Source organism: Boeremia exigua (assembly GCF_020726555.1).
Source record: "Boeremia exigua strain MPI-SDFR-AT-0100 chromosome Unknown C7974scaffold_4, whole genome shotgun sequence".
Taxonomy (NCBI): Eukaryota; Fungi; Ascomycota; class Dothideomycetes; order Pleosporales; family Didymellaceae; genus Boeremia; species Boeremia exigua.
This window is the reverse complement of record NW_025763521.1, coordinates 2,324,632-2,348,815: the sequence shown is the minus strand read 5'-3', so window position 1 is coordinate 2,348,815 and position 24,184 is coordinate 2,324,632. Positions and strand designations below refer to the sequence as shown.

Sequence of the window (24,184 nt, the reverse complement as noted above, 5' to 3'; positions counted from 1 at the left end):
CGGATGGCGTCTGTTGCCATCGCCGAGAACGATCGCCCGCGCGCGCGAAATCACGATGCTCTCACGGCTGGAGCCCCGAAGTCCCGTCCGGCCTAGCGCAGCAGATGGATCGAAATAGAACCTGTGGCCAATGTGATTTGCCCATCTGTTGCCCCTGGCCGGCGCCATCTGTAGTTGCCCTCTCAACTCCCGCTCGAGGTCCAGGGCAGTCACAGCACGCACTGAGCCTTGCCGCTCCGTCGCTCACCGCAGCACTGTGTCCACGCCCACGCTCGCTCTTGCTAAGAGTCGCTCGCTTTGCCCCCGCATCCTCTCGCTGAAACGCCTGGCTCTTGCTCCTGCTGCCGACTCCACGTCGCCCCCACAGCAACAGCAACACACGGCTTGGCTGCACGCCCGCACAACAGCCGCACAACAGCAGCAGCCTCACTCGGGACTGCGGCTCTATAGCGCCGCCTTCTGTCCCGGCCCTTGCTGGCCATCGTCTGCTGAGCTGTGCCACGGCCAGGGAGGCTGCATTCCTCGACATGTCTCTGCCACAGCGGCCAGAGAGCGGCTCGCGGAGGGAGGAGCGACACCGCCGCCGCCGCACCTCAGATGCCGAGAATACGCGCTCTCACGACCGGACACACAGCCACGGCAAGAGTGGCGCGCAATCGCACGCTCGTCCGCTTCCTTCGCCCGGCACGGGGCCAGTGCCCATGGAACGCGACCCCATCATGCGCAGTCAACAGTCAACGCCTGTGCAGGACTTGGGCAGGAAGCGCAGTCTGATTCGCCCAGAGCGCCGCCGCGTCGATCCGAGCGACCCCAACTATTACTACCGCAAGCATGCGCAGCGCATGAACGTCCACCCCTCAACCACCGGCAACGACCCTATCATGGAAGATGCCATGGAGGCCGAGACGGTCAGCTCCGCCAGCACTGACCTAAAGCCGCCACACATGCGCAATGCGTCGGGAGGCGGCTACAACGACAAGCAGGCGCCACTGGACGACGAGACACCGCACGTCGAGCGCAGGCTGACACGGAGCAAGACAATGGAGAACCTGGAGAAACAGCGCCAGAAGGAGAAGGACAAGATGCGCCCTCCGAGTCTGTGGAACGTCTACTGCGCCATCATCACCTTCTGGTGTCCGAACGCCGTCCTGAAGTGCTTTGGCAAGCCGCAGAAGGCGCAGCAGCGTGCTTGGAGAGAGAAAGTCGGTCTGGTCAGCATCATCTTGCTGATCTGTACATTCGTTGGTTACCTTACCTTCGGTTTCACTGAGACCGTATGCCCTTCTAATGGCAACGTTCGCCTGCGCGCCAATGAGGTGGGTGGAGGATACATGATCATCCATGGCAAAGCATATGATCTGGCCCAATCCACACACCCTCTCGCACGAGGTGTCCCGGCCGGCGCCAATGTGTTGTTCGACCTGCCCGAGAAGCACGGAGGACAAGACGGCAGTTTCCTCTTCCAGAACGTCAACGGTGCTTGCAAGGGGCTTATCACACCCAAGGCTAATTCTGGCATCCCTGAAGTAAATGGTAATCTTGGCTGGTACTTTCCCTGCCGCACTTTCAACCAGGATGGGTCCTCGAAGCCGAACATAACTTTCCTCGAGTACGGTGGCTTCCAATGCCATACTTCTGACAACGCTCGCAGGGCCTTCTATGGGCTCAGGAACGCCGGTGATGTGTACTTCACCTGGGATGACATCCGCAACAGCTCCCGCAACCTGATGGTCTGGGGTGGAGATGTCATGGATCTATCCCTGCTTGATTGGTTCAACAGCACCCAGGTGAATGTGCCCACTATCTTCGAAGACATTAAGAACAACCCAGCCGTACGAGGAATCGATGTCACCCGTGCGTACTCTTCCAGCTACGAGAAGCAAGTCGCACGTTGCTTTACCGAGATCATCAAGGTCGGCTCAATCGACACCGAAAGCATTGGCTGCATTGCTTCCAAGGTCGTTCTTTACATCTCGCTTGTTTTCATCTTAGCTGTCGTTGTCGCTAAGTTCGTGCTTGCCCTGGCATTTCAATGGTTCCTCAGCCGCAAATTCGGTGCCGACAAGACATCTACCGGCAAAGCAGACTCGAAGGAGAGGAAGCAGCAGATCGAGGAATGGAGTGACGACATCTACCGTCCGCCTCCACGACTCGCAGACCCTGCCGCCGGACCTGACCGTTCAAGCAAGCGCGGTAGTACCTTCTTGCCATCCACTTCCAGGTTTACCAGCCCGTACGCTATGGAAAAGTCATCAAAGACTCGAGCACCACCAACCACCATGACCAGCCAGAGCGCGACATCTCGTCTTAATTCGTCCAACAACGGTATGTACAGACAACTCAACTCCAGCCAAGGTACCCTTCCAACGACCTATCTCGAAGCGAAGACCCAGGGCCAGTCACGTTCAAGCTTGCTTCTGTCAGGATCTGCAGACAATCGCTACTCCAGTGTTATAGGTGAAGAAGGACCCGGCCCGTCCGGCTTCATCCACGAGGCCGTTGTACCCCAACCTCCTCCTGAATGGCAACCGTTTGGTTATCCCTTGGCTCATTCTATCTGTCTGGTTACTGCATACTCCGAAGGTGCGGAGGGTCTGCGTACTACATTGGACTCTATTGCGACTACCGACTATCCGAACAGCCACAAGTTGATCTTGGTTATTTGCGACGGTATGATCAAGGGCCAAGGTGAAGATCTGACCACACCTGAGATCGCACTGGCCATGATGAAGGACCACGCTGTACTACCCCATGAAGTTCAAGCGTACTCTTATGTTGCAGTCGCTAGCGGTTCGAAGCGACACAACATGGCCAAAATCTACTCGGGTTTCTACAACTACGGCGAGGATTCTCGTATTGCCTCAGACAAGCAGCAACGTGTACCAATGATGGTTGTTGTCAAGTGTGGTACACCTGACGAGGCGACGAAATCCAAGGCTGGTAACCGCGGAAAGCGTGACAGTCAGATCATTCTTATGTCATTCTTGCAAAAAGTCATGTTTGATGAACGTATGACGGAGCTTGAGTTCGAGATGTTCAACGGCATCTGGAAGATTACTGGCATTTCGCCGGACTTTTACGAGATAGTACTCATGGTCGACGCCGACACCAAGGTCTTCCCGGATAGTTTGACTCACATGATTTCCGCCATGGTCAAGGATCCAGAGATTATGGGACTCTGTGGCGAGACAAAGATCGCCAACAAGCGGGATTCGTGGGTTTCCATGATCCAGGTGTTTGAGTAAGCATTGCCCCTAACGTATGACGATCGCGCCACTGACAGCGGTAGATACTTCATCTCGCATCACTTGGCCAAATCTTTCGAATCGGTGTTCGGAGGTGTTACCTGCCTTCCCGGATGTTTCTGCATGTACCGCATCAAGGCTCCCAAAGGTGGACAAAACTATTGGGTCCCTATTCTGGCTAACCCAGACGTTGTCGAGCACTACTCGGAGAACGTGGTCGACACGTTGCACAAGAAGAACCTTCTACTGTTGGGCGAGGATCGTTACCTCTCGACACTAATGCTCAAGACGTTCCCGAAGCGTAAGCAGGTTTTTGTGCCCCAGGCCGTCTGCAAAACTACTGTACCGGACGAATTCAAAGTCCTACTGTCACAACGTAGGCGATGGATTAATAGTACAGTCCACAACCTGATGGAGCTGGTACTAGTACGAGATCTCTGCGGCACCTTCTGCTTCAGTATGCAGTTTGTTGTGTTCGTCGAGCTTATCGGAACACTGGTTCTGCCAGCCGCCATCGCTTTCACCTTCTACCTGAGTAAGCTTGTGTGCTCCACATCCATAATTTTGTGGCGCTAACGTTTTCTAGTCGCTATTGCCATCAAAGCAGCCGTGCTAAACACCGCGGCGCCTGTCATCCCTCTCATTCTTCTTGCCCTTATCTTGGGTCTGCCTGCGATCCTCATCGTTGTCACGGCACATCGCTGGTCTTATGTCGCTTGGATGCTTGTCTATCTATTGTCGCTTCCGATCTGGAACTTTGTGCTCCCCACATACGCGTTCTGGAAGTTTGATGATTTTAGTTGGGGCGATACCCGAAAGACATCGGGCGAAACGACGAAGAAGGCAGGCCTGGAGTATGAAGGCGAGTTTGACAGCAGCAAGATTACGATGCGGAGGTGGCACGACTTTGAAGCAGGTAAGGTACACCGATTACCCCTGAGAATGCCTGTCACTAACATTGGGCGCCAACAGAGCGGAGACTGAAGACACCCGGCGGCGGGTGGTCACAGACGACATCGGCTGGGGGATGGCCGCAGCAGCAGCAAGGATATGAGCCATACTATGACAACTGATTTTCGCATGGTGGCGTCGTTTAGGAAAGCAAGCCGCCCAGTCGTTTGCGCGGCGAGCTAAAAGACTGCATGTTGTACCACGTTCCTTCTCACTGCATTGCCAGGATGCTCGGGCGTATTTCTCACGCCAGTTTTGTCGGTTTTATGGGTACTGTAGATGTTGGCACTGGCCAGTATAGGGGCCGCCTAGACTAATTGTAGCATTAATTCATTTCACCCAGCATGAGTGTCCCGGTGATACAAGGCGCGTCCTCCAGACAGCAGGCTGAATGCCTCGTCGCCCCTTTCGGACAGCCCGTCTGGCAGCTTGTCATGCCTTCTACCTGACACTCCCGTCCCCACTACGCACTGACAAAGTTTGCCGTGTGGCGGCTGCTGTGGAGTGCCAGCGACTGCGTGCACAGCATACTCGTGCAAACCTTGGCTTGCGGTGGCCGTTACACGCCGCAACGGACAGTGGCCTTGTTGCCGGCCACTCCTGCTCTCGTGCAATGCCTGCGTCCCAAAGCGGACTGACATTATCTCGTCTCGCTTCCTGACACGGGCGCAGGAAGACCAAAACGGCACTCGAGCCACAGGGCAGGGAGGGCTGGCGAGCATGCGAGGGGTGATTCGCTCCACGCATGAGCTGTGCAACGTCGCCAGCTCGCGGTGCGCGCAGAGGGTCGAACGTTGTCGTGCTGGCAGGCCATGTGAGCTGTAGCACACCCCATCCCCGCCTTTGCTCGTTGATTAAAACCGTTGTGCAACTGCAGCCAGGCAGCACGCCGTGCCGGCCGCGTCGCCCTGACAGTGAGCGACAGGCTGCAGCGGGCTCTTGCACGGCAACGAGCGCGGCGAGCACAGATCTGCGGCGTGCGCATGTCGAGATCTGCGACCGAGGTTGCGTGGGCGGCCGCACAGCTTGTCCAGCTCGTCCAGCTCTGTGGCATCGTGGAGAGCGGGCGGTCTGCGGCGGCGTGCCTGGCCTAGATCAGCGCACTCTCGCCGCAATGCCATGCCGCGGACCACAGGGTTTGGCGTAGCATCCCCAGCAGCGCGGTGGGTGAGCCGCCCCTTCGCGTGCGTGCATTGCATGGTCTGATCGCCTGCACCGCGCCGACTGCCTGCAGCAGCGCAGCTCCAATAGCGCAGTGCAGCGCAACCAGTGCACCCGACGGCGACACCCCACCGCGCTCGATGCGGCACCTGGCTCGCCTGCAGCGCTGCAGCTCCCGTGCAGGCGGCCCAGCGAGTAGTCAGCGCGGCCAGCGTCGTTCGGCGCTCCCTACATAGCGCCTGCGTCCACATGTGTCGTCGGTGAATGCAAGTCGTCCAGTAGCAGCAGCCCACCCCACGCTGCGCCCGCCCATAGAGAGAGCCGCCGCGCCGCCCGCCCGACTGACTGCAGCAGCTCGCACCTCCGCACGCAAACGCACCGCCGACGCAGACACGCACGCCGCCGCCCGCCGCCGCAGACCGCGCGCCCATCGCTGCCCGCTGCCCACGGCTGCCCAGTGGCTCTGCGACAAGCTGGCCGACCGCGGGCTGCCATGGCCAGCCCGCCCGCCGCGCTGCCGCACCCCGACGACGGCCTGCACCTCGCCGCCCCGAACAACGTCACGCTGAGCTACGCGGCCGACGCACCACCAGCACCAGACGCAGGCACCGGCCCCGGCGCCCCGGCCTCGTTCAGCGTGCTCGCCGCCGCCGCGACACTCGCCACGCTGTCCGACAGCCGCCCGCCCACCAGCCACGGGGACGATGCCGTCAGCGACGACGACGACGGCGGGGGCATATCGTTAGCAGACTTCTCCGCACCGCCGCCCGCGCCGCTGCTGGCGAGCACCCTGAGCCCCGGCGCCATCCACATGCACGCCATCATGGCCCAGTTGCAGTACGACGCCGTGCCGCCGCCGGCCAGCGACATGACCTCCTTCCACATCAACAACGTGCACCTGCCGCCGCCGCCCTCGTACCTCGCCCACCTGTCGAGCTCCGAGCCCTCGCTGGAGCCCCTGCCCGCCTGGCCCGAGGCCTACCTGAGCATCAAGGACAAGAGCCAATTCGTGCCCATCACCTCCTTCTTCCACTACCTTACTCCGGAGAAGACGACTGTCCCGGGCCTCGATCTTGTCCAGGTGCCAGACACCATCACGCGCGACGATCTGCAGGGCGACAAGTACGACTTCCAGGGCATCGACTGGAGCGTGCGCAACACCACAAGAAGCTCTGTACGAGCCAAACGGAGGGAGTGTGAGCAGGAACGGCTGTCGCCCAGTCTGAGGGAGACGCGCACAGTAGGCACATCTGACACCGCTGAAGATATTGTTGAGCTAACAAGGGCCAGCAGTGGACTCCCCCAGTCCCCAACACAGACAACTTCTTCTCGTTTCGGAGGAACACCACGTCTCATCGCGTGTACTTCCCCCACTTCCAACTGCGCAACGTATTGGCGGCAACGTCCAGGAACGATGTTCTATATGCAGCCGGTCAGAAAGTCATGTGCACAGATGCTGAGGGCGCGCCCGCCAAAGCAGTCCTCGATCTGAGCAAGAAGACAGCTGCCGATGGCTCCATCACAACCATTGCCACTCTGAATGATGTGTTGATAGCAGGTGCCTTCGAGGGCGAGTATGCTATTACGGATCTGTCATCCACAACAGACACTCCCTGTACGTTCGGCCGCACGGCCGATTTTGTCTCAGATACAAACTCCAAGATTGTCAACCATCTGCATCTTTTCGAATCACGGACTACGTATCACCCCCAAGGAGTCCTCTGCTCGAACGACCATCACTTGCGCATACTGGATTGCGCAACCAATACTTTCATACACAATTTCGAGTACTCAGCTGCCGTCAACTGCTCGGCCACCAGTCCCAACGGTCGAATGCGCGTCGTGGTCGGTGACTTCCAAGAAACACTAATCACGAACGCCGAGACAGGGCGGCCTTTCGAGACTCTGAAGACCCACACCGACGACGCTTTCGCTTGTGCTTGGGCTGACGATGGCATCCACGTCGCTACCGCAGCCCAAGACTCCACCATTGCCGTCTGGGACGCACGGTACTGGAACCAACCGCTCGCCGTCCTCACAAGCGAGCTCAGCGTCCCCCGCGCTCTCCGCTTCTCCCCAGTCGGCTCAGGTCCGCGCGTCCTCGTTGCCGCTGAGGCAGATGACTACGTCAGCATCATCAACGCGCAGACGTTCGAGTCGAAACAGGTCTTCGATTTCTTCGGCCCGCTGGGCGGCGTGACGTTCACGCCCGACGGGCAGTCCCTTTTCATCGCCAATGGCGAGCGCCGCTTCGGCGGCATCATTGAGCTCGAACGCACGGGCTGGGCTGAGCGCACAGCCCGCCGCGCCTCGTTCGACTCCGACCGCGACGACCTGGTCTCCGACTGGGCGCCCGACCACTGTCTCGCCGCCTTCGATAGGAACTACAGCGGTGATGTCGAGCGGCAGCGGAGAGGTGTCGACTTCAGCCAGCTTGTCGTATGACAGCGGCTTTGTAGATGTTTTGCAAGTGCGCCTGGTGGGATATGGAGGAATTAATCATGATGCATTATGGATCCTTTCTTGTTTGCCTTTTTTTTCTCCCGGCGTTGATATAGAGGTGGGCTGGCCCGTTTTCCGGCTTCGTACATGACTTGACGCACTCGACTGGACTGGACTGGATTGGACTGGAAGATACCACAGCATCATCGGCATCGCGATTGGTGTTGACGAGTATTTTAATATGGCATTTTCATGTGTATATTGCATCTGGAGATATTTATTAATCACATTATTCGTATCTTTCACATTGTTGCTTGCTGTGCTGCACTGGTTTGTTGGTGATTGTGCAGGTATACTAGAATGGTGCATAAAGCTCTGGGTTGATGGGAGTTGTGCGGTGGACATGGAGAAATATCGTTGTTCACATTCTCTGCAATATAGTGTTCATTTAACGTTCATTTGTAGATACGACTACATGATTTCGCACTTGGCCGGTAACCCACAGGGGCCCTCGCCATCCTTCTTCTCCTGAGGACCAGAAGGCTGCTCAGGGACCCTCTGCGTCGTCGGCGCCGCACCGTTTGTCCCGCTCTCTGTTTTATCTTTTGTGGGGTTTGTAGATGTGTTTGGCGTTGCGCTATCCGCCACGACGGCAGGGGGAGTCTGCTGCTCCGCCCCCGTCTTTGCAGTATCTAGTCACGGGTGCGCCTTGGCCACGGCGGCGTAGAAGGCCTTGCCCTGCTCCGTGGCAATGGTCAGCTCCAGCGGGGTGGGCTGGCGGCTGCCGTCGGCGCCGGAGAAGGTGCCCGCGCCCCAGGGCGAACCGCCGTGGATCTCCTCGAGGTTGGCCAGCTGTGCGAACACGGTCTTGTAGCCGAGCGGCACGTAGATGAAGCCGTGGTGCGTCAATGTCGACATGGCCGCGATGGCGGTCGACTCCTGGCCACCGCCCAGGGTGCCGGTGCTGATGAACAGACCGGCGTACTTGCCCCAGAAGGAGCCCTGCTGCCACTGCTTGCCGGTCTTGTCCCAGAAGGTCTTGAACTGGGCAGGGAAGTTACCGTAACGGGTGGGGATGCCGAAGAGAACGGCGTCGAAGGCCTCGAGCTCGGCGGGGTCGTTCAGGGTGGGGATGTCGGTGGGCTTGGGCGGGGCGTACATCTTTCCGAGGACTTCGTCGGAGAGGGTCTCGGGAACCTGGAAGAGGGTGGCGTCGCCACCGGCCTCGCGGATGCCCTTGAGTTCAGCTTCGGCCTGTTGGGAGGTTAGCCAGGTTGGAGAAGAGGTCAATGGCGAGAGCAACGTACCAATGTCTTGACATGGCCGTACATGGAGTAGTAGACGATAGCGATCTTGGGAGCCATTGTGAAGGATTTGGGGTATCAGAAACAGAAAGGACGGGGTCAATTGATGGTAGTGGTTGACGATAGAGGGGTAGCATCAGTCCTTATATACGGAAACATTACACGGGCGAGAGCATTCCACGCCGAGCCAATAAGACCGAGAGCAGCATCTCGATCGAATCATTGCCATTGATTGTCTGGCGATGAAGCCATCGATGCATAGAGCTGTTTTCCAATCGTGGTCAAGCTCGCTCGAATGATGCAACTTGAGCTGCGTTAGCGCCGTCTAGATGTGGGGCGTTGATTATCAAAGGCTCATGTAATGGTTGTCAACCCATTTGGAAGGCTCTACCTGTTGGCACAGCCTTGCTGCATAATAGTGCGGTTCCCTTTCCGCTTTCGTCGTAATGTACAGCGCGATTTACAATCACTGGACGACGTTATCAAGCATCGTCGTGCCCGGAGGAGAGGGACTTCCGGACCCGCTTGCAGCTTACAGCGTGCTGTGTAAGCACGCGAAGTTGCAAATGCCGTAGTACCTGGACTAACGCCATGCGCACTACGGGCTTCGGTAATGCGGGGTGCACATCTCCTGAGTAAGTGCTGTTTCCACTGCATTCATACTTATGCTTCTCTTGTTCGGTAAGTAAAGCGAGCAGACGGCCTTCGACGTGTACCCAAATGTACGCGTTCGTACGTTCACATGAGGCCTCGACCTCACAATCAGCCACCGAACTCATTACTTAGAAGCCGTGTCTGAAACACGCACCGTTTGTGCCCCAGGTCTGAACCTTCGGCGCCACACGATATCAATCGTCGTCGTGCACGATCTACGAACCACATCCACCGTTCTTGATCGGAGAGGCCTTTGCGGGGCCTGTTGGATTCAGGTTCCCACCTACATGCTTGCCGGCTAGTCTGCTGGTGCGCCTTCAAGCACACGACAGTTCATGGCCGCACCGTCTGGCTCGCAGTCTCACATGCAAGCAGGCAGCGCTTCTAACGCTGGATGACGACGGCATTGCGACGCAAAACCTTCGGGACTCGAGATTGGCCTCGAGCATGCTTTGCCAATGGACTAGGTTAGGGTTCTCAGTAAGCGTGAAGAGCTCTTTGTACAATCTGCTGCAGTGCCATCTCTTCCGCTTACCTGCAAAGCCTCGCAACACATAAATACTTCTTCGAATGAGACCGTATCACCTTCAGAAAACGACGAAGCAGGTTTCGTTGCGGGAATTCTTCGGGACACAAACCCATGTCACTATATCAGGACCGTACTCTTTTCAGCAGCCGCAAGATAAGCGTCTTTCACACGACTCCCGATAACAACCTACTAAAGATCAATCCACGAGCTCTAGAATCACGATGAAACACCTCCGCAGACCTTTCGGGAGCTTACTCCTTGAGAAGCCATGTAGGAGTCAATATTCGCAGCCAAGTGTAGACTACGGGCATATGGAACGTCTTACGGTTGTCCAATGACGTTTCTCTGGCCCAATCTCGCAGAGTCATTGGCTTGAAGGCTTACATGGGATTGATGGACAATCGGTCGACAAATCCGCCTATGCGGCACAGATTGTCGTAAGCTGCACGCAGCCCCGACGTCCCCAGAAAGTGACAAGCCCCTTGCGCACATCTTACGCAAGGTCTATCAGAAGTGCACGAATGTCTATTTCCTTCTAGGTGAGTATGTTAGTCGATGAAAACCTAAGACAATGCCGTTGAATTACGGTACCCCAGGGGGACATCTGTTTCTGCAGGAAAACTAAGGAAGACGTAGGACAGGGTTGAAGTGCAAATATGTTCGTGCGCGATTCATCTGTCCGGGGCAATCAATCAACAGGACGGAGCAGCATTTCCCAATACAGTAACAGGCGAACAACTACAAACCCACACCGTATGGACGGACATCACGACAATACAGCGGCACTACCTTTAAGCCTTTATGGGTCTTAGTGAACTCTATACTGGTCCGTGAGTATCTTGTATAGCCACACAGCCACTTCGTTGATGAGGATTCCTTCGCGTGTTTCCTATATACAACACGGCCCACTTTTCGGGGAGTTTGCCGACTCTGGGGACGCCTTGTATACCTGCACAACGCGGGGTTGAATGCTTCCACGTACCAGCACTCAGTCAGACAAGCGCACACCAATGAAAGCAAGGATTTGCGAAGCTTGTCCACTTGATAGGACGGAGATTAAGCAACAACATCCACACAAGCAATTTGGCAATCCTTGTCCGGCATTCGACCACGCGGCCGCCCGGCACTCTTTGTCTTCACGGACCACTACTCCAAGCCTTACGTTCTCCAAGTGCTGTCTATCTAGCGTTGTACAATGGCATATTATACGGCCTTGGCTATTAAGGCTGCCGCGTGATGCCGGGAGACATAGTATCTAATCTCTATTTTCTCCGTCTCTCAAGTCTGGTCCACAATGGTGTATTTAAAGAGCGGCTGCTCCTGTTTCTCCGAATTATCCTAAGCATCGTCGACAATATGAAGTTCTCAGTTCTTACAATTGGAGGTGCCATCGCTAGCGTGAACGCTGCTGCCCTGGGTGAGCGTTCCCAGTTTGAAGAGCGAGCTACGTATGCTGTTATCGGCAAGCCAGAAGGCTTCGCATCTGGGACCACGGGGGGTGGAAGTGCTGCATGTGCTATCCCATCCAGCGTCGCGCAGTTGAAGACCTGGCTTACAGATAGCACTGCTCGATGCATCGTGCTGGACAAGGAGTGAGAATTTTCCAGCATACCCTGAGATAATCTGACTAAGAATCTTTAGGTACAACTTCAAAGGCACCGAAGGCACTACCACTGAGACTGGATGTCGGCCAGCGTCCAACACATGCCCGGGTAATGGTGGTCAAGACGCAATCAACAAGGCCTCCTGGTGCACCAACGGAAATGCAGGTGCTGGCGTCAAATCTATCAGTGTTACCTACGATACCGCTGGTGTTGCGGGTATCAATGTAGGCTCTAACAAGAGCATCATTGGAGTTGGATCGAAGGGCGTGATTCGTGGAAAGGGTCTGCGTATGGCCAACGGCGCAAAGAATGGTGAGTAGGATTGACGTCCGGCCTCTCTGCAACACTAATCGAACTTGCTAGTTATCATTCAAAATATTCATATCACTGAGGTAAGCTCGATGATCCTTCGTTATTCGACAGTCAGCTAACCAATGTCAACAGCTCAACCCTCAGTACATCTGGGGTGGAGATGCCTTGACTGTGGATGGTTCAGATCTCATCTGGGTTGGTATGTTGCAACAAGTACACCCTTAAACCCCAAGAACGGTCACTTACATCTACATAGACCACGTTAAAGTATCTCTCATCGGCCGCCAGATGTTCGTCGCCGGAAACGGTGCCTCAAACCGCGTCACCATCTCGAACAGCGAGTTCGACGGGTCGACCAGTTGGTCCGCTACCTGTGACGGCCACCACTACTGGGGCATCTACTTGACTGGCTCCTCAGACCTGATCACCATGAAGGGCAACTACATCCACCACACCTCCGGCCGCAGCCCCAAGATTGGAGGAAACACCCTCCTGCACGCAGCCAACAACTACTGGTACGCCAACTCTGGCCACGCCTTTGACATCGCAGCCGGTGGCCAGGCTGTCGTCGAGGGCTCCGTGTTCCAGAACGTGGTCACGCCGCTTCTCGCCAACTCGGGGGGCAAGCTTTTCGGCAGCCCGTCTACGAGTGCCAACACTGCCTGCTCCAACTACTTGGGCCACGCTTGCCAGTTGAATGCTTTTGGAAGCTCTGGAACCCTGGGAGGGACTGATACCTCTTTCTTCAGCAACTTCAATGGCAAGTCTATTGCTAGTGCTGCCACGGCTAGTTCGAATATCGCAAATACTGCGGGTGTTGGCAAGATCTGAGTCGGCAAATTCAATTTGCGTATCTGATCACGGATTTACCGTTCAAGCGTGGCGGCATATGTAGCCTTTGATTAATCAATTTACACATTCAATCGAGCATCACAAGGTCCTCTTGGAGGCACTTCTCACCAATTCACCGTACAAGCCAGAAAAGTGTGAAGAAGTTATAGTGTGTTGTTGCGGCGGTGTCGACTTATCATCAGTGCTTCACGCTTTCCCCCTGGATGTATGATCATGCCGTGGTTTCGTCGTGCTTGGGAATCCCCTCTCCTAGCGACGTGCCAGTGAAGTTCATTCTGGGCCGAAGAACGCAGCGAACTGTATGCGGCAGTCAGTTCCTATGCCGACCCTTGGCAATCTTCGAAGCACTGTTGTGTAAAGGGAGCATACTGAAAGGTGCTCTTGTGCTATAAGTGTGCGCTTTGAAGGTGTCATGTAAGGGCTTTTCGTGCCGAACGAAAGATAACAGCCCGTCGTGTAATTTGCACAGTTCCTCAACACGCAACATGAACGACCTGAAGCCGTGTTGCTGTGCTACTGCGATAAGGGCATTCTACATTCCTGAATGTCGGATACGAGCACGACGATCTAACAGGCCATTGAGCTTATAGGGGTCATCTTGACGGTCTCCAAAAGATGAGTCTGACGAATCCATGAGCGCAACGAAACGGCGTTGGAACGGCTGCATATCTCAGTGTAGGGCAGGTGGAATGTTGGTTGAGTCATACTCAGGGGCTCCGTAGAGAGGGGACGAACTTCTTGTCCCTGTGCACATTGAAATGTGGATATCAATTAGGGAGCTGATGAAGTGACGATTTGTCGTACTCATCCGTGAATCGTGCGGTGTCGCCTCATGGTGCCATGCTCCGTGCACCGTGCACATATCGGCGTCATATGGTTGCCACGTAGACACTACCTATTCAAGCGGTTAGCCCTCAAATCTCACGATGCTTGGAATAATGGGGCGAAAAGAAGAAGGTCACGATGCCTTCAGTAGTGTTGCGGCGTCTAGCGCCGAGCATACGTGTCACACGTCCAGCCTCGTGACTGTGACTTGGAGCTGGGGAACATGAAGAGTCCGTGTGTATAGCAAGCGCATCCTGGACTACCGAACCAGGCGACCCCCGAGGACCTGACCCTGATGGTTTGGGCAAGTGCGTGCGATAGGCCAATTTGAGCCTTACGCTTTATAGGAGGCAAAAGCCAACCGTCAGGGGTCGAAGATCTTTTCGCGGGGTAGCGTCTCTTTTAGTTCCAGACCCTATAGAAAGCATTGTTGATCTCAGAATGATCCGACTGTTGTTCCGTTTAACTTCATCGAAGGGATGTGATGTACAAAGGCAATAGCCAAAAGGCGTAGGATCTGCGCACATCAGCGCCAGAACGAGTCTGTACTCGCCCTCCAGTAACACAAACGAAGAGATCAGCCTCGCAGTCGGACTGCAAGCAAATCTTTTACGGTGTGCATCCCGAGCTAAAGTAGCTCCCGTACCTTCAACGATGCATGTGGAGACATAAGGGTCGCATGCGGGGAAGGTTCGGAAACGTAAGAGATTACTAAAGAAGCTGTTTCGAAGGCGATGCTGCCGCAGCTTAGCTCGTCTCCTGCAGACGCCAAAGACGCGTGTCTGCAGGTAAGATTGAAGTATCGTGAAAATTCTGTGGTGGTGTCCGCACTTGGGATGAAAGCTCGATGGCATGGACCACAGCCGCTCCGGCATCGTTCCCGAGATCACAGTGTCCTCGAAAGGAGGTATGCCAGATACCATCATAGGATTGCAATAGCAAATTGTAGTCAGCAGCATTTGGTAGCCACATTTGCGCGTTGTTCCACTGGTCAAGATGGAAGGACTCCATAACACGTCAAGATGCAGAAACGGATGCGCTGCATGAGACATGATGGCGACAACTGACGAAATCGAAGGTGTGAGACCAGACACCGATGGCGACACAGGTAGTTGCAGCCGCCAGGAGATGCGGAAATATGGAAATTGTGCAACAGGGTGTGTGCACGAAGGGTCGAGCAAGCCACGTTCTCCGCACATTCCTTTCTGAGCATCAGGATGTGAAGTGCAAGGCTTCAATGGATCACCGAGGGGCATGCGGCATGCATCGGCAGCACCAGCGACGTGCTTTGCAAACGTCCGACGCCACAGACCGGTCGCAAACGACGCCAGCAGCGAAGTGCTGAGCAGGCACGAGGTGGTGAACGGTGGTCGGACAGTCCTGCCAAAGGATTTCGATGTGTCAAGAACATCAATCTGTTACCCCTTCAAAATTGAGAGTTGGCCTTGTGACCCATCGCACGTGACGGCTGAGTCGCTCATTTTGCTCCGCCCAGCCCGGGGAAAGGACCGCTTGGCAAGCTCTTACATCACAGAAATCCATTCATGGCAGCGGCAACCAGGCTCTCCAACGCCTCTCCGTCGCGGAAGCACACGCGTGCTACCCTTAGACTCATAGGCTAATTGGTCAATCCGTGTCATTCTTGTGCCAGAATGATCTTTTTAGCTCGCTCCACTCTGTACCCGGTGTCCGAGCAGTTGGCGCTGCTGCAGGAGCTGGGGAAAGTTGACTCTTGACTAACAACATACCATGGTGCCCTTTGTCTAATAAAATTCTGCACTCCCAGTGAGCGAGGGCTGTTTCTGCTATAAGAGACAGCCCTCCCACTTTCACCTGAGGTCCAGACCACCTGACCTGAACCAAAGCATCTCACCTTGTCTACGACTCACCTCATCACTACCTAGGTATTTCGCCACATAAGGCATCCACAATAACATCGTATCGTCGACCACCTTACAATACCACCCAACGTACTGTCGATCATTCAATGCACATCCAACAACTTCCGTTCGAAATCCTTTCCAAGATCCTCGAGGAGGTTGCTGAAGCCAATATTCGAGATGGTCCTACCTTCACATTCGGCCTTTCTCAGGCACCCCTGCCGCTCCAGAAGTCAACTCTCCAACGCTATGTGAGAGGTCCTGTTCCACCTGAGATGCTCAAGTGGGATGCCATCTGTGCTATGCGAACCGTTTGCTGGCAATGGCACGAGTGGGCGCTGGGTTATGCTCTGAAGAATGTGTACATTCGCCGCTGGAAGGGGGGAGAGGTAAGCATGATGCAATTCTCATGATGCAGGACACTGTTTGACATTTCCTAGCGATGGGCAGAGCTGTCCAACCGAAGATCGAGCTACCCCTTGTACGAGCTCATTGACCGCCCAACCGGCACTGCTGTTTACCGCGATCCATTTGCTTCTCTTAGGCAGACTGTGAGGAATTTCAACGACTTCCCGGATCTTGCCTCTAAGATCAAGCGCATGTGGTTCCACGGTTTCTACACCGCCGAGACGAACCGCATGATCTTCGACTCCCTCAAGAACTGCACCAACCTTACCAGCCTATCCGTTCCATGGACCACGATCCGGCACTTGGACGCAAACTCATGGAGAACGCTCCTGACTGGCAACGGCAAGCCCCTTGAATCTCTGGAGCTTCAGTGCATCGACCCCACCTCTCAGCAGGCTGCCGAGAAAGAGAACCAGGTTAACCTCATGGCACTCCAGTCAGTTAACTTCGGTCAGCTGAGGCGATTGAAGATCTTCGGTGACACCAGCTTCATGCCGATCGTCGATGACGATCTCTTTGCGATTGCTCGTACCGCCGTCCAACTTGAGGAGTTCCACATGACCTGTATCTCCTCCATCACCATTGATGGTGTCATGGCTGTTGTCAAGGCATCTCGCAACACATTACGAGTACTCGAGCACAGCCCGCGGTCGCAGGATGGCTTCTGGCATCCCCACCCAGGATCTCCCAGCGACAGCGAGCACCTTTGTGAGACATTCCGCAGTTGCCCCAAGCTCGAGACTCTGTCTATCTCGCTTCCATCTGTGTGCGCAGACCTGTTCTCCCACGAAGACGCCAGATTCAGGGGCGACATGCAGGTGCGCGCGCTTCACCTGTGCGGCCACGAGCACGGGCGCTCTACCCAGGAAGCCACAGATGCTTTGCAGAAGCTGCTGCAGCAGGCACGTGCCTTGGTGCAGCGCCGCGCTAAGAGCGACATTCCCCAGGAGCTCTATGTGGAGCTTTTCTTCGCAGACTGCATTTTTGAGCCTGGATTCGGCTCCGTTCACGGCGACTTTGCCCTAGCGCAGGTTATCTCGAACGGGCTTTGGCCTGAGCATGTCGAGTTCAGTGGCAAGGGCCCATTTGGTAGCACTGGGCTCTACGAGAAAGAGGAAGAGGGCCCGTTCCAACGGATTGACGAGGACGAGTTCCTGACTGGCGTCCGCCGGAGACTCCACTCCATTTCGACTTGATCACATCAACCGCAGAGCGATTGATGACAAACAACTTCGCTTCTTCTGTACTTCTATTGCGCTTCAGCATTACGACTTTGATGATTCCCTTTACGCATATGCAGCGAGCTTGGATGATACCAGGCCAAGGAGCCATCAAAAGAAAAAGTTTCTGCATACTGACACATCTGTTTGGGCGGGCATTTGCATGGGGCGACAACACGTCGCACCCGATTAGCATTCTGGCGTTTGCTTGCGCATTATCTTGCAAGGAGGGGTGTTCTACCTCCAGGTCACCTATCTCAAATCGTAGAAGATTACGTAGTCTTCAACAAGTTTATTACCCATCAAAGTTCGTGCAGTCCTGCTGTGAAATGTCTGGAGTGAACTGTTTAGACTCATCTCCCACTTATGCTTACATCGACCATATGTAGAGTGGATTGAAGTATAACTCCTAGAACTTCAGTGATACACGAATCGCCCACGAAGACACCACCCCTGCCTCAAAATAGAGCTCCTACTGATATTCTATATAGACACGAGTCGCCAATGTGCCCAGCTTGAAGACAGCACTCGGTCACCCATACAGCTAGGTAAACTGAGAAGCGCACTTCTACATGCACTTCAGACCGATCTAATCAAACTGTATGTAGTTGCTCGGTGGCATAGCTCTGGATGGCTGACAGACTGACTACGGAGTCTTCGAGGACACTGTTGTTGGGTGCGGGTTCCTACAGTGTCGATGGACATGGCGTCCATCGACACTGTCCTCTCATGCCTGAGAAGCGTATCACCGAGTCAACCTTTACAATATAACGGACAGTTGTTCCTGCACTTATGTTACACCGGCCACTCAACTGTGGGCGCTGGTACGGGGCAGATATCTTGCACATAAAGTAGCAACTGGTCAAACAGCGAGCGGATTGGTAAAGTAAGCAATGCGTGTACGGAGAGCGAGCTGGTACTCTTTATAGGGTGCGTAGATGGGGTTGATTATGAAGCGATAGGAAAACAGGCTTCCACTAAGATCGCAGAGGAAATAGTAGGAGCCTACTATGAAAATACCGAGTCTTAAATCGCCCCGAAAGCTGACAAGACGTTGGGATGTGATTACCTTCCACAACTATGTAGAAACTTTCTCTCAAGACACCAGAATTGTCTTTTGGAGAGCATCTAGACGCATGGTTCGCCGTACATGTGCTTAGAGAAGCACTGTTCCCGGTTGCTAGACTACAAGTTCCACACGAGACAAGTGCTCCTGCCGACCTTCGATCTACAGTATAGCCTGCTTGCGCAACACAACAATTTCTTCATTGCATGACGGTCATATCTTACTAGCTTGTTGCACTACGTTCTTGGTCAACACCTCACCCTTCTTTCTCACCTCACTCAGCCTCCCCATCTTCAGTAGATTCCCAATCAAGCGCTCATCTCCGAAATGGCTATTATGCTCGAAATCCGGCTCCTCCCCATACGCAACCCTTGCCGCATCAACCAAAATCCTCGCTGTCATGCCAAACACCCTGAACGTCGTCAGATCATCCAACGCGCTAGGTTCCGGCCTCGGATCGTCGCCTTCGGGCTGACCACTCCCGTGCTCGGAGGATTTGGCTGGGAGCTGTGAGTTGGCAGCATTCCTCCGCATTTCCTGGGAGGATGGAGGGGGCTTGGGAATGTAGAAATTGTGCATACGCCATCGGCTCTCGTGCCAGTCTGTCCAGCTGCCTCGGTACCATTTCTCTGGCGTGCCGTTCTTCTGAACTGGCATTGGGCCCGGCCCGGACCACTCTTTACGGAGGAAGGCGCGGAAGGGTGCGGTGAAGACGGCGGCAACCTCTTTGGGGTCGAGACGAGGAATCAGGCGATCCTCGACTTCGCTGTCACTGCCAGACGAAGTACCGCTGTCCGAGGCGCTCGGCGATAGGTATGCTACGCAAGGACGAACACCGAGCTCCGTCTTCGCCAGGTTCGCTGGTAGCTCGCAGAGGTGCTCCACTTTGAAGCCCTTTAGCTTGGAATCATCTAGGGGCAATCCAATCTCTTCATATGCCTCTCTCCTGGCAGTGTCCCATGGTGTTTCTTCCAGTGAGTCTGCCTTTCCACCAGGTAGAGCAGCTTGGCCCGCATAATTCCTTAGCGAAGCGCTTCGCATAGTAAGTACGACTTTGAGGTCGCCATGGCGGTCGGGAAAGAGAACGATCAGAACGGCAGCGCGACGGCTCAAGGGACAATTATAGTAATTCGTGGTTGGCGGAGTGTATGCGCGCAAGCGGGCGAGTACTTGCTACATGGCTGTCAGCATATCGAGATTTCTATGAAGGCGTTGCTTAAGCAGAGCTCTGAGTAACAGACATACAACTGAGGTGGGAGAGAGCGCCATTGTCGCAAAGGCTCTGCTTTGCGCGAGCCATGCTGTCGGTCTCATGAGTTAGATGCTCGGCAATTGAGGCTCTCCATGCAGCTACACGAGGGGTCGCCGAGGTAATCGATAAGCGAACAGTGACGTCACCAGTTTCAGACTCGAATCTCAGGACTCGATATTGACCATGAGCTTTGAAAATAGTTGTCACGATGTTAATCTTCTGGAGCTGTTCCGTCACAGCGAGCAGTCAGCACCGCAAAGAGATATGGTCAGAACAGGGAACTTTTCAGTGACTATCATGCAATTGAACTGCATCTCTATATGAAAGGAAACTCATGATCGTTATCGTAGACAAGCGTGACCACGGGAAGCGTATTCCATCGCGCGGGCATGCCTCGATCGATCGTAGCACATCCTCGGAGAACAAAAAAGCCCATGAGAAATAGCTAAGAAACAGTAGATTGCATAGAAAAACATCCCAGCCAACTGACGTCTCTATCATCTGCAAGAAACATTCTTTTGGGGAAATCATTTCGCACATGAAAAGGACAAACGCCAAGATGCCGCGATGGGTAGACGACCGCTCGTCCCACTTATCGCTTTTGTGCCGAATCAACAAAGCACGCCTGATCTCGCAGGCGCGTCCGAATTAATCACCACCGCGTCTATGCCAGTCGCACCACTCGATTTACTGAGTGGGGATGGAGGACAGTGATTGGAAAGCAAGGAACAGCTGTTTAGATGAGGTCTGTGAAGTGGGTTAGCGCATGTCATCTCTGCGTTTGGGTTGCGGAACTTACCAGCCACGTTCATGGGCATCTCCTCGATCTGTGTGCTGTAGAACTGCTCAATCTCGCGCATCATGCGGACATCGTCAGCGGTGACGAAGTTGATGGCAACACCCTTTCGTCCGAAACGTCCACCACGACCGATGCGGTGGATGTAGTTCTCGCGGTTGGCGGGAAGGTCGTAGTTGATGACCAGGGAAACCTGCTGGACATCGATACCACGGGCGAGGAGGTCAGTGGCGATGAGGACACGGGAAGATCCGGAACGGAACTCCTTCATGATGACATCACGCTGGCCCTGGTCCATGTCACCGTGCATGGCGGAGACAGTGAAGTCACGGGCAGTGAGCTTGTCGGTGAGCCAGTCAACCTTCCTGCGGGTGTTGCAGAAGATGACGGCTTGGGTGATGGTGACGGTCTCGTACAAGTCGGAGAGAGTATCGAGCTTCCAGTCCTCCTTCTCGACGGCAATGTAGAACTGCTTGATACCTTCAAGGGTAAGCTCGTCCTTCTTGACGAGGATACGGATGGGGTCGCGCATGAACTTGGTGGTGACCTCGAGGACGTCCTGGGGCATGGTAGCGGACAGGAGAACGACCTGGGTGGACTGGGGCAGAAGCTGGAAGATATCGTAGATCTGCTCGGTGAAACCGCGGGACAGCATCTCGTCGGCCTCGTCAAGGACGAACATCTTCATGGAGTCGGTCTTAAGAACACGGCGCTGGATCATGTCCTGGACACGGCCGGGAGTACCGACGACGACCTGGGGACCGTCCTGGAGGGCCTTCATGTCGTCACGGACGGAAGTACCACCAATGCAGGCGTGGCAGGAGATGTCCATGAAGTCACCGATGGCGATGACGACCTTCTGGATCTGCTGGGCCAACTCGCGGGTAGGGGCGAGGATAAGAGCCTGGCAGGCCTTGACGGAGGAGTCGATCTTCTGGAGGGTGGAGATCGAGAAGGTAGCGGTTTTACCCGTACCGGACTGAGCCTGCGCGATGACATCGTGGCCTACGAGCGTTAGTCACTGGCGTTTGGCTGGAGCTGTGCCGGTCAAACTTACCCTTAATGACGGGCATGATGGCGCGCTGCTGGATAGCAGAAGGGCGCTCGAAACCGTAGGCGTAGACACCACGGAGGAGCTCAGCCTTCAGGTTCATGTTGTCGAACGAGTCGGTGGTCTCATCGTAGTTGGACTCGATCTGGCCTGCATGGCGTGTCAGTCTGCGCTCGAAAAGTTGCTGTTGCCCTGCGCTGAGCACCTGCCGCTGTCGCGGTCGTCGCTGCAGCGCGGTGCAAATATTTCAGAGGCACTCACCCTCAGGCACGTCCTCAAGACCCTTGTCAGCCATGATTGCGGTTTGGTGTGCGAAAGACTACTGGCACTGCCTGTAGTCGGGAGAGAACTGGTTGTATTGGAGTAGCAGAGGGACCGTAAGGTGACCGCTGCTGTTTTGTATGTTGTGTTTGAAAAGTTGTCGGTGGGTGAGGGCAGAGACAAGCGGCGGGGCAAAAGTGATTTTTTATGACCCCCGAAAGTGCGCTAGCTCGCCCGCGCTTAGTTTTGTTCTGGGGCGACCTCCAACAATCCAAGGTTTCGCCTTTCACGCCCGTGGTCCGGCCTGTGACTCCTCGCCGCTTTGTGCTTACCTTTGGCTCAGCTGTGCACAGCACAATAGTATTTTTCAATTTTGCAGAACATCTGTTGCGCCGTCGTTGAACCATGGCGCCGGGAATTTTACAGGATCCTGGCTTTTCGCCCGTCGAATCACAGCCCGCCAAAAAGAGAAGACTTACAGTTCCAGTGCATGTCGAACAGGACGACGAGGAAGTGGCAACAGCTGTGCCCTCGCATCCGTTGGGTGTCAAGCCGGCCGGGAATGCGTACACAGCAACGGTGAACCTCAAATCAAGATGTGGATCTTTTGCAAGGCTGCCTGATGAGCTGCTGAACCACATTCTTGAGTCATTCGATGCCGACGCTCTCATACGACTTGGGAGTACGTGTCGGGCGCTGTACGCATTCACTAGGCTGGATGAGTTGTGGAGGGCCTTATTCGTAGGGTGAGTGGCACAGTTGTTTGACTCCTACTTTCCTGTCAGCCCCAGCCCCAGCCAGTATTCCAGTCATACCTGAACAAGATGCGAAACTCCAAGTCAGGCCATCCACGAAGGGGACAGTGTATTGCTGTGACTCATACCGGTAGCTCCAGACGAAGCCGGCATTAGTTTATGCGAGGCGAGTGTTGAGCAGCAATGACTTTCCTCTTCGAGACTTGTCTGTGCGAGTCTGGAGTGAGGACAGAGCTGTCCCAGTATCGACAGTTGAGGCCTCCCCATAAAGTTTCATGCTTTCGAGGTCAACCCAGATTAGTTCATCAGGTTGCCACATCAATACATCATTTTCTGAGACCAGCATCTCAATCCGCGCACACTTCAGTAATCTTGGCAAACACTGACAGGCCCCAGATCCTCCCCCGAGAACTTTACATGGCGAGGGACATGGCGGGCCACATATCTGAACACACCAGCCGAGAAGGTGACAAACATTCGCTGCGAGAATCTCTTTTCAGACGTTCTCTATCGCCCCTTCCAATGTGCACATACCTCTCTCAATCCCTATGTCACGAGAATCCCAGCAGCCAACGCCATCGCTCGCCTACCCGACCTCACACCTGAAGAGTACTCCGCCAAATGGACTGACAAACCCTTCATCCTCACCGAGCCGGTCAAGGCCTGGCCTGTGTACGGCAAATGGACATCCCAGTACCTCCTCGACAACTTCCCCGACACCAAATTCACCGCCGAGGCCGTAGACTGGCCCATGTCAACCTACACCACCTACATCAACAATAACACCGACGAATCGCCCCTCTACCTCTTCGACCGCGCCTTCGCCCCCAAAACAAACATCGACACATCGCTACCCCCCCCACCACCCCAACGCCGCCTACTGGACTCCGGAATGCTTCGGCCCCGACCTCTTCAGCGTCCTCGGCCCCCACCGCCCCGACTGCCGCTGGCTGATCCTAGGCCCCGCCCGCAGCGGCTCGACCTTCCACAAAGACCCCAACGCCACCTCGGCCTGGAACGCCGTGCTCACAGGGTCAAAGTACTGGCTCATGTTCCCGTCGGGCGGCGCCCACGCCCCGCCGCCGGGCATCATCGTGTCGGACGACCAGAGCGAGATCACCGCCCCGCTCAGCATCGCAGAGTACCTGCTCACGTTCCACGAGCTGGCGCGCGCCACGCCCGGCGCCAAAGAGGGCATCTGCTATCAGGGCGAGGTGCTGCATGTGCCCAGCGGCTGGTTCCATCTCGTGCTCAACCTGGACGAGAGTCTGGCGCTGACGCAGAATTTCGTACCCAGGGCTCGGGTCGCGGATGTGCTGGGGTTTCTGCGCGATCAGAGGGAGCAGGTGAGTGGGTTCAAGGAGGATGTGGCGGATCGTGCGTTTGAGTTGTTTGTAGAGAGGTTGGGTGAGGAGCATCCTGATGTGTTGGCGGAGGGGATGGAGAAGCTGGAGAAGAGGAGCAAGCAGGGACGGGGAAGGTGGGAAGAGTTGACGAAGGGCGGCGAGGACGGAGAGGGCGGTGGGGGGACCTTTAGCTTTGGGTTTGCAGGGGACGATAGCGATGCTGATATCCCGTGAATGAACCCGGTGGCACGTGTGTGAGTAGCAATTGAG

The 24,184-nt window shown here is 55.3% G+C and overlaps 9 protein-coding genes across 9 annotated transcripts; 5 read left to right on the top strand and 4 right to left on the bottom strand.

The window, feature by feature from the left end:
- The first annotated feature begins 179 nt into the window (after window positions 1-179).
- Window positions 180-4,635, top strand: C7974DRAFT_423175 (chitin synthase-domain-containing protein). The gene is made up of 4 exons (XM_046144368.1): window positions 180-3,241; window positions 3,290-3,780; window positions 3,832-4,161; window positions 4,218-4,635. Exons 1-4 carry the CDS (start codon window positions 528-530, stop codon window positions 4,316-4,318), a joined length of 3,636 nt encoding a protein of 1,211 aa, XP_045999494.1. The 5' UTR covers window positions 180-527; the 3' UTR covers window positions 4,319-4,635.
- A 1,183-nt stretch (window positions 4,636-5,818) lies between these two features.
- C7974DRAFT_157772 (WD40-repeat-containing domain protein) lies at window positions 5,819-7,829 on the top strand. Its single transcript, XM_046135898.1, has 2 exons — window positions 5,819-6,597; window positions 6,648-7,829. The coding sequence occupies exons 1-2, from the start codon at window positions 5,851-5,853 to the stop codon at window positions 7,800-7,802; spliced, it is 1,902 nt and encodes a 633-aa protein (XP_045999493.1). The 5' UTR covers window positions 5,819-5,850; the 3' UTR covers window positions 7,803-7,829.
- A 279-nt stretch (window positions 7,830-8,108) lies between these two features.
- Window positions 8,109-9,363, bottom strand: C7974DRAFT_391203 (flavoprotein-like protein). The gene is made up of 2 exons (XM_046141561.1): window positions 9,107-9,363; window positions 8,109-9,053 (listed from the first exon to the last, which is right to left on the bottom strand). Exons 1-2 carry the CDS (start codon window positions 9,161-9,163, stop codon window positions 8,496-8,498), a joined length of 615 nt encoding a protein of 204 aa, XP_045999492.1. The 5' UTR covers window positions 9,164-9,363; the 3' UTR covers window positions 8,109-8,495.
- A 2,279-nt stretch (window positions 9,364-11,642) lies between these two features.
- Window positions 11,643-13,033, top strand: C7974DRAFT_411707 (pectin lyase fold/virulence factor; the record flags this gene model as incomplete). The annotated part of the gene is made up of 5 exons (XM_046143585.1): window positions 11,643-11,878; window positions 11,928-12,202; window positions 12,254-12,282; window positions 12,335-12,401; window positions 12,459-13,033. The coding sequence occupies 5 exons, from the start codon at window positions 11,643-11,645 to the stop codon at window positions 13,031-13,033; spliced, it is 1,182 nt and encodes a 393-aa protein (XP_045999491.1).
- A 1,177-nt stretch (window positions 13,034-14,210) lies between these two features.
- C7974DRAFT_391192 (uncharacterized protein) lies at window positions 14,211-15,262 on the bottom strand. The gene has a single exon (XM_046141560.1). It carries the CDS (start codon window positions 15,133-15,135, stop codon window positions 14,221-14,223), a length of 915 nt encoding a protein of 304 aa, XP_045999490.1. The 5' UTR covers window positions 15,136-15,262; the 3' UTR covers window positions 14,211-14,220.
- Window positions 15,263-15,399: 137 nt separating this feature from the next.
- C7974DRAFT_333262 (uncharacterized protein) lies at window positions 15,400-17,690 on the top strand. Its single transcript, XM_046139129.1, has 2 exons — window positions 15,400-16,148; window positions 16,200-17,690. Exons 1-2 carry the CDS (start codon window positions 15,867-15,869, stop codon window positions 17,361-17,363), a joined length of 1,446 nt encoding a protein of 481 aa, XP_045999489.1. The 5' UTR covers window positions 15,400-15,866; the 3' UTR covers window positions 17,364-17,690.
- Window positions 17,691-18,412: 722 nt separating this feature from the next.
- Window positions 18,413-19,848, bottom strand: C7974DRAFT_356517 (NUDIX hydrolase domain-like protein). The gene is made up of 2 exons (XM_046139597.1): window positions 19,699-19,848; window positions 18,413-19,626 (listed from the first exon to the last, which is right to left on the bottom strand). The coding sequence occupies exons 1-2, from the start codon at window positions 19,765-19,767 to the stop codon at window positions 18,667-18,669; spliced, it is 1,029 nt and encodes a 342-aa protein (XP_045999488.1). The 5' UTR covers window positions 19,768-19,848; the 3' UTR covers window positions 18,413-18,666.
- Window positions 19,849-19,973: 125 nt separating this feature from the next.
- Window positions 19,974-22,090, bottom strand: C7974DRAFT_391188 (eukaryotic initiation factor-like protein 4A-I). Its single transcript, XM_046141559.1, has 4 exons — window positions 21,814-22,090; window positions 21,559-21,702; window positions 20,505-21,506; window positions 19,974-20,452 (listed from the first exon to the last, which is right to left on the bottom strand). Exons 1-4 carry the CDS (start codon window positions 21,845-21,847, stop codon window positions 20,442-20,444), a joined length of 1,191 nt encoding a protein of 396 aa, XP_045999487.1. The 5' UTR covers window positions 21,848-22,090; the 3' UTR covers window positions 19,974-20,441.
- C7974DRAFT_391186 (uncharacterized protein) lies at window positions 22,091-24,182 on the top strand. The gene is made up of 3 exons (XM_046141558.1): window positions 22,091-22,559; window positions 22,965-23,485; window positions 23,529-24,182. The coding sequence occupies exons 1-3, from the start codon at window positions 22,219-22,221 to the stop codon at window positions 24,146-24,148; spliced, it is 1,482 nt and encodes a 493-aa protein (XP_045999486.1). The 5' UTR covers window positions 22,091-22,218; the 3' UTR covers window positions 24,149-24,182.
- Window positions 24,183-24,184: the final 2 nt, after the last annotated feature.

What these genes read in the sequence shown, in the direction of transcription:
- C7974DRAFT_356517 (XM_046139597.1), bottom strand. Translation starts at nt 19,767, where the DNA reads ATGAGACCGACAGCATGGCTCGCGCAAAGCAGAGCCTTTGCGACAATG. An exon ending in CGCTCTCTCCCACCTCAGTT is followed by an intron (nt 19,627 to 19,698) that starts GTATGTCTGTTA and finishes ACAGCCATGTAG; the next exon opens with CAAGTACTCGCCCGCTTGCG.
- C7974DRAFT_333262 (XM_046139129.1), top strand. Translation starts at nt 15,867, where the DNA reads ATGCACATCCAACAACTTCCGTTCGAAATCCTTTCCAAGATCCTCGAG. An exon ending in GCCGCTGGAAGGGGGGAGAG is followed by an intron (nt 16,149 to 16,199) that starts GTAAGCATGATG and finishes GACATTTCCTAG; the next exon opens with CGATGGGCAGAGCTGTCCAA.
- C7974DRAFT_391192 (XM_046141560.1), bottom strand. Translation starts at nt 15,135, where the DNA reads ATGCCCCTCGGTGATCCATTGAAGCCTTGCACTTCACATCCTGATGCT.
- C7974DRAFT_157772 (XM_046135898.1), top strand. Translation starts at nt 5,851, where the DNA reads ATGGCCAGCCCGCCCGCCGCGCTGCCGCACCCCGACGACGGCCTGCAC. An exon ending in GTCTGAGGGAGACGCGCACA is followed by an intron (nt 6,598 to 6,647) that starts GTAGGCACATCT and finishes AACAAGGGCCAG; the next exon opens with CAGTGGACTCCCCCAGTCCC.
- C7974DRAFT_391188 (XM_046141559.1), bottom strand. Translation starts at nt 21,847, where the DNA reads ATGGCTGACAAGGGTCTTGAGGACGTGCCTGAGG. An exon ending in TCTTGAGGACGTGCCTGAGG is followed by an intron (nt 21,703 to 21,813) that starts GTGAGTGCCTCT and finishes CACGCCATGCAG; the next exon opens with GCCAGATCGAGTCCAACTAC. An exon ending in CATCATGCCCGTCATTAAGG is followed by an intron (nt 21,507 to 21,558) that starts GTAAGTTTGACC and finishes TAACGCTCGTAG; the next exon opens with GCCACGATGTCATCGCGCAG.
- C7974DRAFT_423175 (XM_046144368.1), top strand. Translation starts at nt 528, where the DNA reads ATGTCTCTGCCACAGCGGCCAGAGAGCGGCTCGCGGAGGGAGGAGCGA. An exon ending in CGCTTTCACCTTCTACCTGA is followed by an intron (nt 3,781 to 3,831) that starts GTAAGCTTGTGT and finishes AACGTTTTCTAG; the next exon opens with TCGCTATTGCCATCAAAGCA. An exon ending in GTGGCACGACTTTGAAGCAG is followed by an intron (nt 4,162 to 4,217) that starts GTAAGGTACACC and finishes GGGCGCCAACAG; the next exon opens with AGCGGAGACTGAAGACACCC.
- C7974DRAFT_391203 (XM_046141561.1), bottom strand. Translation starts at nt 9,163, where the DNA reads ATGGCTCCCAAGATCGCTATCGTCTACTACTCCATGTACGGCCATGTC. An exon ending in ACGGCCATGTCAAGACATTG is followed by an intron (nt 9,054 to 9,106) that starts GTACGTTGCTCT and finishes ACCTCCCAACAG; the next exon opens with GCCGAAGCTGAACTCAAGGG.
- C7974DRAFT_391186 (XM_046141558.1), top strand. Translation starts at nt 22,219, where the DNA reads ATGGCGCCGGGAATTTTACAGGATCCTGGCTTTTCGCCCGTCGAATCA. An exon ending in TGGAGGGCCTTATTCGTAGG is followed by an intron (nt 22,560 to 22,964) that starts GTGAGTGGCACA and finishes GACAGGCCCCAG; the next exon opens with ATCCTCCCCCGAGAACTTTA. An exon ending in TCGGCCCCGACCTCTTCAGC is followed by an intron (nt 23,486 to 23,528) that starts GTCCTCGGCCCC and finishes GGCTGATCCTAG; the next exon opens with GCCCCGCCCGCAGCGGCTCG.